At 37.3% G+C, this 13,107-nt stretch overlaps 1 protein-coding gene across 3 annotated transcripts in view; it reads left to right on the plus strand.

The window, feature by feature from the left end:
• Positions 1-5,419, plus strand: part of RSBN1L (round spermatid basic protein 1 like) — a 52,587-nt gene extending 47,168 nt beyond the window's left edge. For all 3 annotated transcript variants that reach the window (XM_074827898.1, XM_074827897.1, XM_074827899.1), the window contains 2 exons: positions 4,107-4,215; positions 4,308-5,419. In XM_074827898.1, coding sequence (XP_074683999.1) covers positions 4,107-4,215; positions 4,308-4,964 — 766 coding nt within the window. In that variant the 3' untranslated portion in view covers positions 4,965-5,419. The remainder of the gene's footprint in view (positions 1-4,106; positions 4,216-4,307) is intronic.
• Positions 5,420-13,107: the final 7,688 nt, after the last annotated feature.

Consider the following 13,107-nt stretch of genomic DNA (forward strand, 5'->3'; position numbering starts at 1 on the left):
CTTCAGGTTATTGATAGCTGGAGCCTTAAACTTCCTGCTTGCTCTGGCTGTGAGAAGCTGGAGTGTGAATTAAGACTGAGCAGTGGTAGCAGGGCAAGAGCTGAGATACTGTGTAGATCTGATTATTTTAAATTATGCTTTGGACGTAGAGAGAGACTCAAAGCTTTATCAAAGGAAGTAAAAAAACCAGACAAAACCCCACTTCCCAAACTTGTGTGCCTGTGGAAATTAATAAGAATTTAAATTGATAGTCATTTTAACGTCTGTGGGAACTTTCCGTTCTCATCCTATACCTTCATAACATGATCCTCCTCCCTTGGAAGTCATTACACATTCATTTGCATTCCAAAAATAAACTCTCTTGCTTTTCAGATCTAAACCATGATCTTCTCTCATATGTTGGAACTTGTGGAACAGGGTGTCTATTCAACTTCCATTAAAACTCCTTTTAAACTTGAAAAAAGTGAATGGAATTAGTCAAAATAAAAATGGTGTAGATTAAAAAGTGACCTGAAAATAGGCAAAACTAGTCAAAACTGCCCAACAAAATTGGAAGTATTTCAGTTTTGGGGGGAAAAAAACTGTAACTATCAGTATTTCACTTCAGTGTAAGGACTGAAAATGAATCTTTTAGTGCAGAATAAAAAATTTGGGACTGACACATGTAGAGGAGGAAAATATGACACAACACAATGAAAATTATGTATTTCAAGCTTGATTTGACCTCAATGATAACTTCTCCTTTCCCTTTTCACTTTTTTGTATAATTTTGAAAAGCCACTTCACTGTACTTACATGAAGAGAACTAATCAGGGCTTATGATAATGAAGCACAGTTAATTAATATAACACATTAAAATAATTTCAGATATTAGCTTTCCTGTAATTTGTAAGATGTGGGTAGATTTATTTTAAAGGAAGCAACATGCATGGAAGTTTTGAAAAATCTGGGTGGTTTTTTTTTAAAAATCTGTTTAAGTAGTTGAACAAAACTAAAAATTGGAGATATTCCAGGGGTGATTATGGCACTGTGACAGTAAAAATGCACATGTTTTAATGGTGAGATACCATACATAAAATTCATGTTTTCTGTGAGGAGCAAGTAAAGCAATTCCTAGATCTGCTGAACTGAGTTGTCAGTTTGTGTTTAGTGAATGTAAAAATGAACTGGGTGTGCAAAAAAAGCTTTGTAATCAAGAAGTTGCTGTAGGTTTAAAGCAAGTGGGATTTATTTAGTAGTTGATAGGCATGAATGTTAATGTTAGGTAGAATAACTGGTGTTTTTCAGAAAAGACAGGAGCAAAACTGTTGAAAGGCAAAAAGCAGTTTTTTGGGGACAGAGGACAGAACTGGAAACAAAACGTAGTATTTGGAAGAACAAAAAAAAAAATTTTTGCTTTCCCAAATATAACAGGCTTTTGATTTGAGATGTTTTGTAAAATTATTGGATTATGATCTTTTTTAATTTCTGTGAAGACTGCACTATGAAGTCTGATAAACGCTGGTGTTATGATCATGCTGATTACTTAATGCCATTTTTGTAGGTGATAACAAGTGTGCTTTAGAACTTATGAAATGCCAGTTAAATTTTAAATTATGGAAACTTTGAAGATTTTTTTACGTGGGAAATTTGGGTGGGAAATTTTTATGTCAGAAACTTACAGGGACAGCAAAAGGTACTTCATGGCATATTGTTGGCAAAATTAAACTCTGCTGTCCTGTGTTTCAGCAGGCAGCTTTCAAATTTGTGTTCCAGAGCATGAAGTTGTTAGTGCTTCTCTATATGGTCATAGGAATTTGTTAACACATTGCTAGAATTTATGCATTAGGTCAGAAATATTCATGGTAAAACCTATAGTCTTGAATCTGTTTTGAAAAGTTACAGCAAAAAGAGTCCAGCCCTTCTGAAGAATGAGGTTAAGGAAAAAAATTGTTGCCAAAAGTAGTTCTAGCAGTGCTCTAGTAGGGACTTAAATGGCTTTTTCTGAAGTCATCTTTATAGTTCTGTTTGGATTTAATGTCTTTTTGGACATCTAACTGAACTATTCTGCTACTATTTTGCTTGGGGGGGATGACACCCTGTAAACTTCAGGTTTTACAAAATCTCAAAGTTGTGCTAAATACCAAATCTGAAAATGCAGAATTAAAAACTATCTGGCAATAATTTTTCTGTGTTTGCAAAAGGAATGTCGTGTTTTGTGATAGAACTGCAGCACAGAGTTGGTAATGCATACTGTTGCACATATATATAGGGACTGAGAAAAGGAATGATGTAAAAAAAATCATACTGTGTCCTGTATAATGTGTAAAACAGAGTAGACACTGCTGTGAAAACATTGCTTTGGATTAAAATTCTTTTAGTAAGCAAATATTCTTTGTATTTATTTTAATTCTTAACTTCATTTACAAATATTGTTAACTCAGATGCAGATACATATTTTTTTAAAAAATAAAAACCATCTGCATTATAAAAAGTAGATTAATGTAGCTAATATTTTTTTTATGCCACTGATTACAGATGTTTCTGTAAGCTTTTTGCTTTCAGTGCTTAAATCCTCTTTAGGAGTATGTAGACCAAAATATAGAGACGTTTTAATCTTTATAAAATTGAAAGTAAAATATGTGGTCTGAAAATTCTCCCTAGCATACTTTCAGTAGTTGATCTGGGATTTTTTTCCCCTGAAAATAGTCTTAGACTGTTTTTTTGCTTTATTGAGGTCATGACCTAAATAAAATAAACATGCCTCATCAGCTTAAAAAGCCCAATAAACTGTACATCATTGCCTGCTTCTTAGAACGTTAATACCACCATATCTATCTATATAAATTGATCATCATCTTGCTTTTAAAAAAGAATACTTGAACATCCATTAAATAAATTTTGAAACGTATCAAAGTGTTTTGCTGCATCAGCTCCTCCCCGGGCCCCAGTAAATTCGAACTTGTGGCCCCGTTTGACTCTGGGGGGGAGGTGGCAGGAGCAGGGCGAGGACGTGGGCTGCCCGGGGGGTGGCAGGAGCCAGCCGGGCCCTGCGGGTGGGACACCCGGCTGTGGTGGGTCCTTTGGGCAGCGCCTGGACGGGCAGCCCCTGTGCTGGTACTGCCCAGCAGCCAGCTGCTGGGTGGGGGGCTGCGCTCCTGGCAGCCCTGGGAGGACTCTGCAGAGGGTGAAGGAGGAAGTCATCAACCAGGCTCTTTCTGGCTGATAAGTTTTCCTTGCAAAACTACTCCAATGTGAGCTTTATTCTATACAAACGAAATGTTCTTATCACCACATCTCTAAAACACTTTTTAAAAACCAAACATCCCTCAAAACCAAACACCTGGAGCTTAGTTTTATATGTTTCTGTTGAAGATCTGAGTTTGGCTTTTAGATCAGAAAGTGATAAGGATCATAGCTGGTTTTGCCTTCTAGCTAATTCTAGGTAATGTCTCAAATGGAATTATATAAATGGTGTGCATTTATTTGGGGGAGATTTTGTGGGACAAGAGGTGAATTCTCACAGTTTGAATACAGAGACAAACCCTAATTCAGATTTTGCTTTTCTGTAGCTCTCTAGTGAGCACAAATAGAGGAATGTATTTTTAAGGGATATTTTATGGAGGATGCCAGTGTTTGCCGCTTACTAGCGTTGTGGCAGCTTAATGTAGATTCAGCTTTGCTACTAACTCTGAACAAGGTGTTTAAGGCTAAGATACTAAGTGATGTTTGCCATAATACTAGTCAGACTGCTGCATACTTTGAGGTACGTTACGAGTATATCATGTTGGAGTGTTGGCAGAGTAAGCCCAACCTATCTGGGGCATCTGTCTTTCAGCATTGAGGCAGACAGAGGTTAATTAAAAATAAAAACAGTGAGTTTTGTTGACCTTTCATTGCTACTTCTACTGCCACTTGTAAAGAAATTGTGGTTAGTTCATTTAACTAGTTTAATGAAGTTGTGTTTGAGAATTAGCCATTTTAGTCAACCTTTTTTCTTCAAAATGTATGTTATGATAGAATTGGGTTTTTTTAGTCATTTCCTTTATCCTTGTTTGCAGATTTTCTCTATTATTCTCTGTAGCATGTTAGTTTCAGCCTCTGACTGTGCAATTCTTATTCTTTAGGTCTGAGCAGCCTCGTATAACCAAAGATGTAATTTGTTTTCATGCTGAAGACTTCTTAGAGGTAGTTCAGCGAATGCAATTAGATTTGCATGAGCCTCCACTCTCACAGGTAAGCACGCTGTGAGCTGTTGATCAGGTGTCCTCCGAGTCCTAAATCAGAGTTTTCACCCTTTTTTTTTTTCCACCCCTTTTTTCCTCCAGTGTGTCCAGTGGGTTGATGATGCAAAACTTAATCAACTGCGAAGGGAAGGCATTCGATATGCCAGAATTCAGTTATTCGATAATGACATTTATTTTATCCCAAGGAATGTTGTGCACCAGTTCAAAACGGTTTCAGCTGTGTGCAGTTTGGCTTGGCACATCCGGCTCAAGCTATATCATTCAGAGGAAGAACTTTCTCAGAATACAAGTACTGTTGAAGCAGGGACCTCTGCAGACCCCAAGTCTTCGGTTATTGGACTTCAGACTGACAGCAGAATTTGTACGATGAGCAAAAATACCTCTGAAGACACCAAATTTTCAGATGCTCTGCAGACGAAGTACCTGCAGCAGGAATTTATGCCGATAAAACATGAACCTATCACATCTCACCGAATAAAAGAAGAATCCATGAATGTTGATCTTGCTGAAAAAACAGTGGCACCTAATGATGTCGGGGGCCAGAATATTCAGGCTAGATTGGATCATGTTGAGTTGACAGCATTTAAGTTGGAAATGGATTCTAAACTTGAACCTGGCAGCAAGGACTTACAAGGCAAGTTATGCCCTGGAGGTCACATACATCCAGATGATACAAGACAACATAGTTCATCATATTCAAAACTGCATGGACAAAGAGAGGATGATTTTTTGTGCTAAATTTGTATATATGGTTTTAAATTCCTTTTTAAACTTAATGATGTAATAATGTAAAGATTCATAAATTCTGTGAGGCAAGTTTGTGACTTGCCTTCGCATCTGTTACAGAAAATAGTTATGTAGCTTTGTAACATTCCTCAGTGCCTGTCCATAACTGTGAAGTATCAAAGCACTTAGGGCCAGATGCACTGTAAACACTGCAGGTTTAACATAAAGAAGTCTTTAAATAATTTTGAGTTGTAGGTTTTAGAGTAGAGCTGACATTTAACATATATATTTTTTGTAAGATGAGCCAGAATTCTTTTTGACAATTCCAGGCTTTTCCATAGAGCTTATTTATACCAATTTTTTCATTTTAAATGTGTCAGCACTGTAGTGTAAATATCTTTTTAAAAAATCTTTTTAGTGTGATTTATACTGAAATGTGAGCCGCTTAATAAAGGTTCATAATAACAGATTGGTTTTATTTTTGGGTCTGCAAAAAATAATTCAGTTAAACTGCCTCTCTAAACGGTTGTGTTTCTACCTACACTAATGCATAGGATGATGCCCTTACGCCATTGTGGGGTGAGGAGCTGTAGCAAACCGAGGTAGAGCTGAGGCATTCTTTGTAAATTGAGATTAGTCAGAACGCAAAATCAGTCCTCCCTGCACAGGATTCCTTACAGTTACTCATTAAAGGCACTCCCCAGACTCCTGCTGCCAGATGTTAGTGTGGAACAGAGAGGCAAAACCTTCCTCTGTGGTGGAGGACAGTTGGACACCCAGTGGACTCCAGGAGCGCTACCAGTAACTGTCTGCATCTCTGGAGATGAGCTGGTGCAAGGGAGCAAACTCCTTTCTACGCTTGCCGCTTCCACCTCCTCAAGCCACAGTTAAGACGGTTCCATTCATATTAAAAAACCCACGCAACAACAACAACAACCCCTCAACTTAAATCAGTTGTATGACTAAAATTAAAAAAAAAAAAGTAAATAGTTACTTATCAAGCTATAAGGGGCTCAACTTTAGCAGTGATCTGTAATTCAGAGACACACATTTGGATTCAAATTACTCCCTATGCTGATAGGATCGGGCAATAAAGATAGTTGCCAGTGTGTCTGGTAGGAAGATTGCTCCCGAGTCCCAGTTTGGAAGCAAGAGTTCCTTCATTAAGAAAGTAACAGTGGTGTCCAAGTTAACTGTTCTCTTGCCCCACCTGTGGAACGCTTGCAGTCTCTTAAGCTCTGTTCTGAGGGAAGAGGGTTTCAAGGCTAGCTAGCATCTGATGTAGTAGTGGCAAAAACTCTGTCATTTAACTTATTTAATTCTTTCTGTAACATATTACTGTATAGTTCAAGCGCATCTGAGTATTTCTTTTTCAGGTAGCTACAAATAGTAGTAAACTGCCCTGCAGCCAGTCTTTCAACTGTTTAAAACTGAAGATCCTAGGCCTGTTGTTATTTCCAAAGCCTTCTGTATGTCTTTTTTTTTTTATTTTTCCCTATAACTTTCTGAAAGTTGTACATCCTTATGTACCCAGTTTATAACCTTTAATGCACTTAGTGATTACTTTGGCTTCATTTGTAGCAATAGAATAATGTGATTTCCAGGTGATACCTAATTCAACTACCTGAGGTCCTGTTGTTGCAAACATTTTTTGCTTATAGGTTGTTAAAATTCAGAGTGTTACTGTGTACTTATGCCTGGCACTAAAAGCAGCCAATTAACAGATGAGTGCCCTGATTTGTTTAAATCCAAAACACGTCTGTCAAGGAATTATTAATTAAATCAATATTTGAATTGCTAAACGTTACTCCTACATAGCCATAATCACATATTAGAGAAGCAATAGAAACACGAGTCTCTTGGATGTGGCTAATATGTCCTTAAGTCTTACTGCTATTTTCTTTAATGCGGGCTAAGGGATTACCACCAGATTTGCAGCCTCAGGGATCTTGTTTTCCCCTCACGCCAATGATTCATGTGTGACATGGTAAGTTATTACTCTACCAGATTCTGATTTGAAAAATTAACTGGTTCACGTAAGAATTTGAGCCTTCCTGATAGAAATGTGGTCTCAGCTCCCTTTGTTCTATGGATTATCTGGAAACTTCCACCCATAATCTCTTTGGCTTTATGAACATCCATACACAATTATGTAGCCTTCCATTCCCATTCTCTGTACAGCCGTTGGAGAACAGTAAAAGAGAAGAGCTGCAGGTCTTAGTTTGCACCAAGCATGCAGCTTTCCAAGTGGGTTAGCAGAAAGCTTCAGCTTTATCAAACGCAGTCTTGCCAGATACCGCTTTTCTTTTTTAAAAAAAACAACAAACAAACCCAAACCACAAACCGACTATTTAGTTTTTAAAAACAATAACCTTACTTGTATGCTGGTGGTCTGTACGTGGAGCGTTCATTCTTGTTCAAGTATTTTTTTTAATCTGTCAGACTTTAGTAAAGCGTATACATCCCCCTTGACAGCAAACAACTTTCTGCATCCTCGACCCTGTCCAGACTGAAAAAATACAGCTTTGAAAATTATTTAACAAATACAACTTTACACTTAAGAGTAAAACTTTGTTTCCTTTTAAAGACCTGCTCAGTGGTCTTGGCTGATACCGCTGCAAACTTCTGCTCAGGTATGTCTTGGTTCTGAAATTTCGTTTCTAAACTGCCTGAATCTTCAACCCATTTTTTTTCCTTTTTTTATCACTTATCGGAATTTTAAGAGATTAAAAAAGTGGCAGTTTTTGCAGTTTTTATGCATCCTTAATTTTTGATTTTTGAGACAGACTAGATTCTCATTTTTAGACAGAACTCCTTGCAGACAGCGTATGAACAGAATATGGGATTACCAATGGCTATCAGAACTCCCTTTGTATTCAAAGGTGTAAACAGTCTGGGTTGACTGGCTATATTAGTGTATGCTTCTTACTTTGCTTTTTTTTTTTTAAAAAAAGTTTGTCCTCTACCTGTGGTGTATTTGTTTTGATGCGGTTGCTCTTTAAGAGGGGAGTACCTTTTCTGAGAATTTCAGCTCCCAAATTGTTCATTAGTCTGACAAAGGTCGTGCTTTGGTTTCAAGTGGTCCTATGCTCTAACCTTTATTCCTGCCGCATACAACTTCATATTCAGACTTTTGCTTCAGCAATAAATTTTTCATGCCTTCTGATGTACTGAAACTAGTCTTTGCTTATTGCTTTTTTCCCCTCCCTGGATTTCAGTTATATATAAATCTTTTTGTTATTTTGGCTGAAATCTCCAGTGTTTTAGCTGTCTCTCTTGGCCCTTGTTCTTCTGCAGATTGGAAAAATCTGCTTAAGGCCTATTGCCTGTACTGCAGTGGTATTGACATCTGTACGTTTGCAGTGGTGTTCCAGTTAATGACATGATGTGCAGAAATTTAGATGTGTTTTCCTAGATACTGGTACCATATTTGTGGGTAGCAAAGAATTGCATTGTTACTGTCACTACCAATAGCTTTCAAGATGGTAGCAAATTTTTTTTTTTAATGACTAGATCTTTCGCATTTCACTGGCAACTGACTTCATGTGTTACATACAAGTGTTACTCAGTGTTGTGTCATCCCCCAGCCCTCCAAATACCTGCAAATTGACTCTGAAACAGCATTTTCATTACAGGTACTGCTGGCATGCAGATTTTCCCTTCCTTGTTACTATAGTGAATATTTCAATACTTCTTTAACTGAAATATTAATTCTATCTAGTATTAGAAATAGAGTATTATTTCAGAGGGTGATGATTTAAGTATTCATCTGTGAAAGAATTCCTTGGTGATAAATAAAATTGATTTTTAAGCAGATATATATGTGCACAGTAAATAAGTTGGCATTGCAAATGATGTAGGAAACAGAAGCATAAAATAGTAGAATGCTTTGAAACAGATTTGAATATTACATATTTGGAAAATTGAGTAAGTCTTCCAAGAAACACAGGACTGGTATTCATTGATCAGAGTGACTGTCTTCTAATATCTGCATGTGAATAAGGATGCTGAATTGATTGAAATAAATCCATGTTTTCTCCGTGCTCACTGGCAAAATGAACTGTTGTGAGATAGTAGACTGCCACCTGACCCTCCTAGGCTGACAACTGTACTACTTCTGATCAAAAGATAAAGAACTTTGCAGGTTTCTCAAGTGTAATTTTACTCATTTTTTTTCTAGTGGTCAGATGTGTAGAGAACCTTATCTTTAGGCAGACCAGTGCCTGTTACTTGACTGTGGACGTAAACAAGTTGGAAATGGAAAGGACAGATTCTCACTGATCTTTGCTTCGCTGTGAATGACACTGTTGAGAATGTTGTCTTTGATTGTGAGCACTGCGTTCAACTGATATTTTACTACTTTCTCAAACGGATGAAATGCACTTTAAAAACTGTCTAACAGGTGATATTGATATTTTCTGCAGATCCCACTGAATTTGCAGCATATATGGGAAAATTTGGGGAACTCTGATTCCCATCAGTCACCCATTTCATTTTTTTTTAGAAACACAAATTATCTTGTGTTCTCTTCAGAAGCAGTGATTTAACTTGACAGTATCTAGGTTGCTATTTCTATTGGAATCATCAGGGATACTGACTTTGCAAACTTAGTGTATTATATTCTAACCAGTGTTTTTCTCTGTGCTATGATGCTAATATTTCCTCTGCTTTGGAGCCGTGCTGTACTTGAGTGCCAGCTAAACATTGATCTTCTCATGTTTTGGTCATGCTGATAGATGAGCCTACTGATGAGGGCATTAGTCCTAAATAGTCCTTTAATATTTGGTGTACAGTTATGATAATCTGATACAAACATTGATTAAAGCAGCAGTTTAAACTTCTATTTTTATCAAGTTTGATTTGTCAATAACTATTTTGATATGTTTTCTTTACCAATTAATTTCCAGTCCACCTGAATAAAAGTGCAATGTATGGTAGAGCTTAGGCCTGTGTTTTCAGGACTATGCTTTTTATGACAGTGTTTTTATCTGGTTGTATTGAGACGAAATAGGGCAGTTAGCTGAGAAAGCTATTCCCCAAGTCTCAAGAAGATGACCTTGAGAATGACTTGTGTGTGGAAGACTAATGTAACATAAGTCAAGACTGCTAAAGCTGTATCCTAAGCATGCAGTAACACTCAGGTACTTGTCTAATTGATGCAGTTGAGAGCTTTTGTTAATCTCAAGAAATGAAATTTTTAGACTAAAAAATGTCTTTTTAGCAGTGATTTCTTTATAAACTTCAACAGGAACACTGAGATAAAACATAGATAAACTAAGCTTGGGTTCTCGTTTCTTGCTCTTATGCTGTCATTCTGCACTGTACTTTTCTTTACATTTACATTACGTGCTTGTGATGTTTTTATTAGAAAAGGCAGACTGAAGGAAATAGAATTACTGAGTTGCAGATTGTTCTACTCTTTAACCAACTTAAGTACAAGGAGAAAACGTTGAATTAATACTGAATAGTACTCTAGTGGTCCAACTGCAGTGATTCCTCGAATCGCCTTAGTCCACAAAGCCTGATGCTCTTAAGCAGCAAGTTGATACCCAGCCCGGTTCAGGTCTAAAAGGCTCATATGGGGGACTAACTCCATCCAAACCTTAAAAATAAAGGTACAATGAAAAGGTACACTCTTTTTTTTCCAACTCAGCATAGTTATTTTTACCTTAATCTTAATTTAAAAAAAAAAAAAGTGTGATGTGTTACATAATAGTGCTATGCTTTCCATGCTAATAAATTCAAAGAAGTTATTTCTGAGGATGCAGTTATTCAGGAGCTTTATTACTGAAAAACAATGTTATTTGTTCCTAAAATACAGTGATGTTAAAATGGGTAACGCCTAATGTTGTTAGAATTCTGAGTTTATGGGAGTCTCATAAATTTCACTTTCATCAATACCTTTGTATCACCCAACTTTTAAACTGGGCAAATGTGAAAATTTCCATGAGGTTATGCTAAGATTTTGTTTCTGTACTACTATGCATATATGTCAGAAAATAGTACTGCTTTCATCTCTTAAATTGTTGTGTGACTTAGTCCTGTGCTAGCTTATTTTGTGATATTGTCATCCATGCCTAGCAGTGCATTTTGGGTGCATGTACACACATTCTTAGAACATTCAGGTTAAAGTTTGTTGAAGGTGGGGATGTGTATGTCACATAATACTATTTTTCAAGTATAAAAAGAACAGAAAAATGGATATTATTCTACAAAGGTGACAAATCAAGAAAAGCAGTATGAATAGATAACTGAAAATTTTAGTTTCATGACCTTTCACACATGTGCATTGAGTTCCTTAATCAGACAAAAGCAGATACTCACCTACAATGTGAGTGTTCAAGCTTGTGTAAATGATTTGAAGAGAAATAAATTATGTAGATCATATATCTCCATATATAATATATATCAATAGATGTATAATGTATACAATATTTATATCATCAATATACGATAAATACTTGCAGTTTCATTTCTGAACAGCAAGCTTTTGAATTGCATTTCAAAACAAAGCTGCTGGAGGGAAAGTTCTCCCCTCTGCGCCCCGCATCAGCTGCTGCAGGTAACAGAGGCGGCGTTCGCTGGTGCGCTGGCCACTTGGGTCGTCGCTTCCTTCTGCCTGTTCCTCACAAATCAGTATGAGCCATCTCGGCATCAACTTCCCCTTTCCCCTGCCAACTTCATCAAATCTGCTTTTCAGTCATTTCGTTCTATTTAATGAAAATCAGTCCATCAGTCTAAGTTTAAGAAGGTGTGAGGAGAACTCATTCCATTTCAAAGCTGTGAACAGTTCCTTTGGGAACAGGGTGATTACCAGTAGAGGCGATGCCTGCAACAGCTTCTGGAAAGGTCACAGTGGGCTGTAGTGTACTTTGTATCATAAGTCCTTCTGAATGAAGTTCTGATATCAGGAAAAGCTGAGACTGTGTGTACAAAGGGTCTGTTAAGTCTGATACAAAATACTAAGCCAAAAGGGATATTTCTCTCATCAAAGTATCTCTGTAAGGACTAGGAACTTGCAAACAACTTTGAGCATGGCCAAAGGGCTGTGTCCTAAAAACTTCTTGTGCTAAAGGAAATCAATTTGTATGTGACTTCTGTAGCACAGCAGAAAGAAACGTCTGCTTCAGCTTTCAAAATCACTGTAATTAATTCCAAGGTTTGTAAAGCTTTAAAAAGGGGGCAAAAAAACCCCAAGTCAAACCCACAACCAAAACACTGAAATTGTTGATTTTTTTCCTATTGAATTAGAGGGAGCAATTAAACAGATTTGGAACAACTGTGTCCAATTCTAGTTCATTACAGATGCCAAACTTTCAGACAATTGTTATGCCTGTGGAATAGAAGGGGTTTATTAAGGGGGCAGAGTCACCATTTGTGGCCCATCTTGCTAATAATATACCAAGTCCTAATGAGGCTAGTTCCTATTCTTCCATCATTTGTTCTGTTAAGTTCTAATGATCTGTTAACATCATCAGCTTGACTGAGGAAAGCTGCGGCTGCTCTTCTGAGCAGGGTGGGGTTTTTTGGCATTGTCTGAACAAGGCTTTTTTGCTTTTTATTCTGTGATAATCATCAGATAGGGAAAGACTATGGGCACTGGCTTTTGTGTTTGATGCCATAACATGCTAGAGATGAGTGTGAGCATATGTATAGATATTTGTCTTAAGTGCTGAAATGCTTGTTGTATGCTTGCATCAGTGTTTGTCAAGTGGTTCATAAAAGTTTATCTTAATTGGAGGTAGGTCTTTAGACACTCTTTCTTCTTCATAAATTTTTAAACCATCCAATAAAAATTCCCTGAGGTCTAGCTTGCCTGCCATAGGATAGACCTGGAATATTGTGTCCTAGGAACCCGTGCCCCCGTTTCCACTTGACAGGACTGGAGAGCTGCTGAAGACACTGACAGGGGATGTACAAATTAAGCATATTCTCTATACCATAGATACATGCACACGTACGGGTACTTACATATCCCATGTATACGTGTGTGCTCACTCTTACATTTCCTATATTCAGCAGTCCCATGAGCGCACACAGAGATGAATGCTCTTGCCCTCTCCCCACAGCTAATGTTAATCACAAGTGCCATTTGGTGATTTTCAAGTTAAAGACATGAAGGAAGCCAATTCTTTGCAGGAACCTCGTATGAGTG

This window comes from Strix aluco, chromosome 5 (assembly GCF_031877795.1).
Source record: "Strix aluco isolate bStrAlu1 chromosome 5, bStrAlu1.hap1, whole genome shotgun sequence".
NCBI classification, from domain to species: Eukaryota; Metazoa; Chordata; class Aves; order Strigiformes; family Strigidae; genus Strix; species Strix aluco.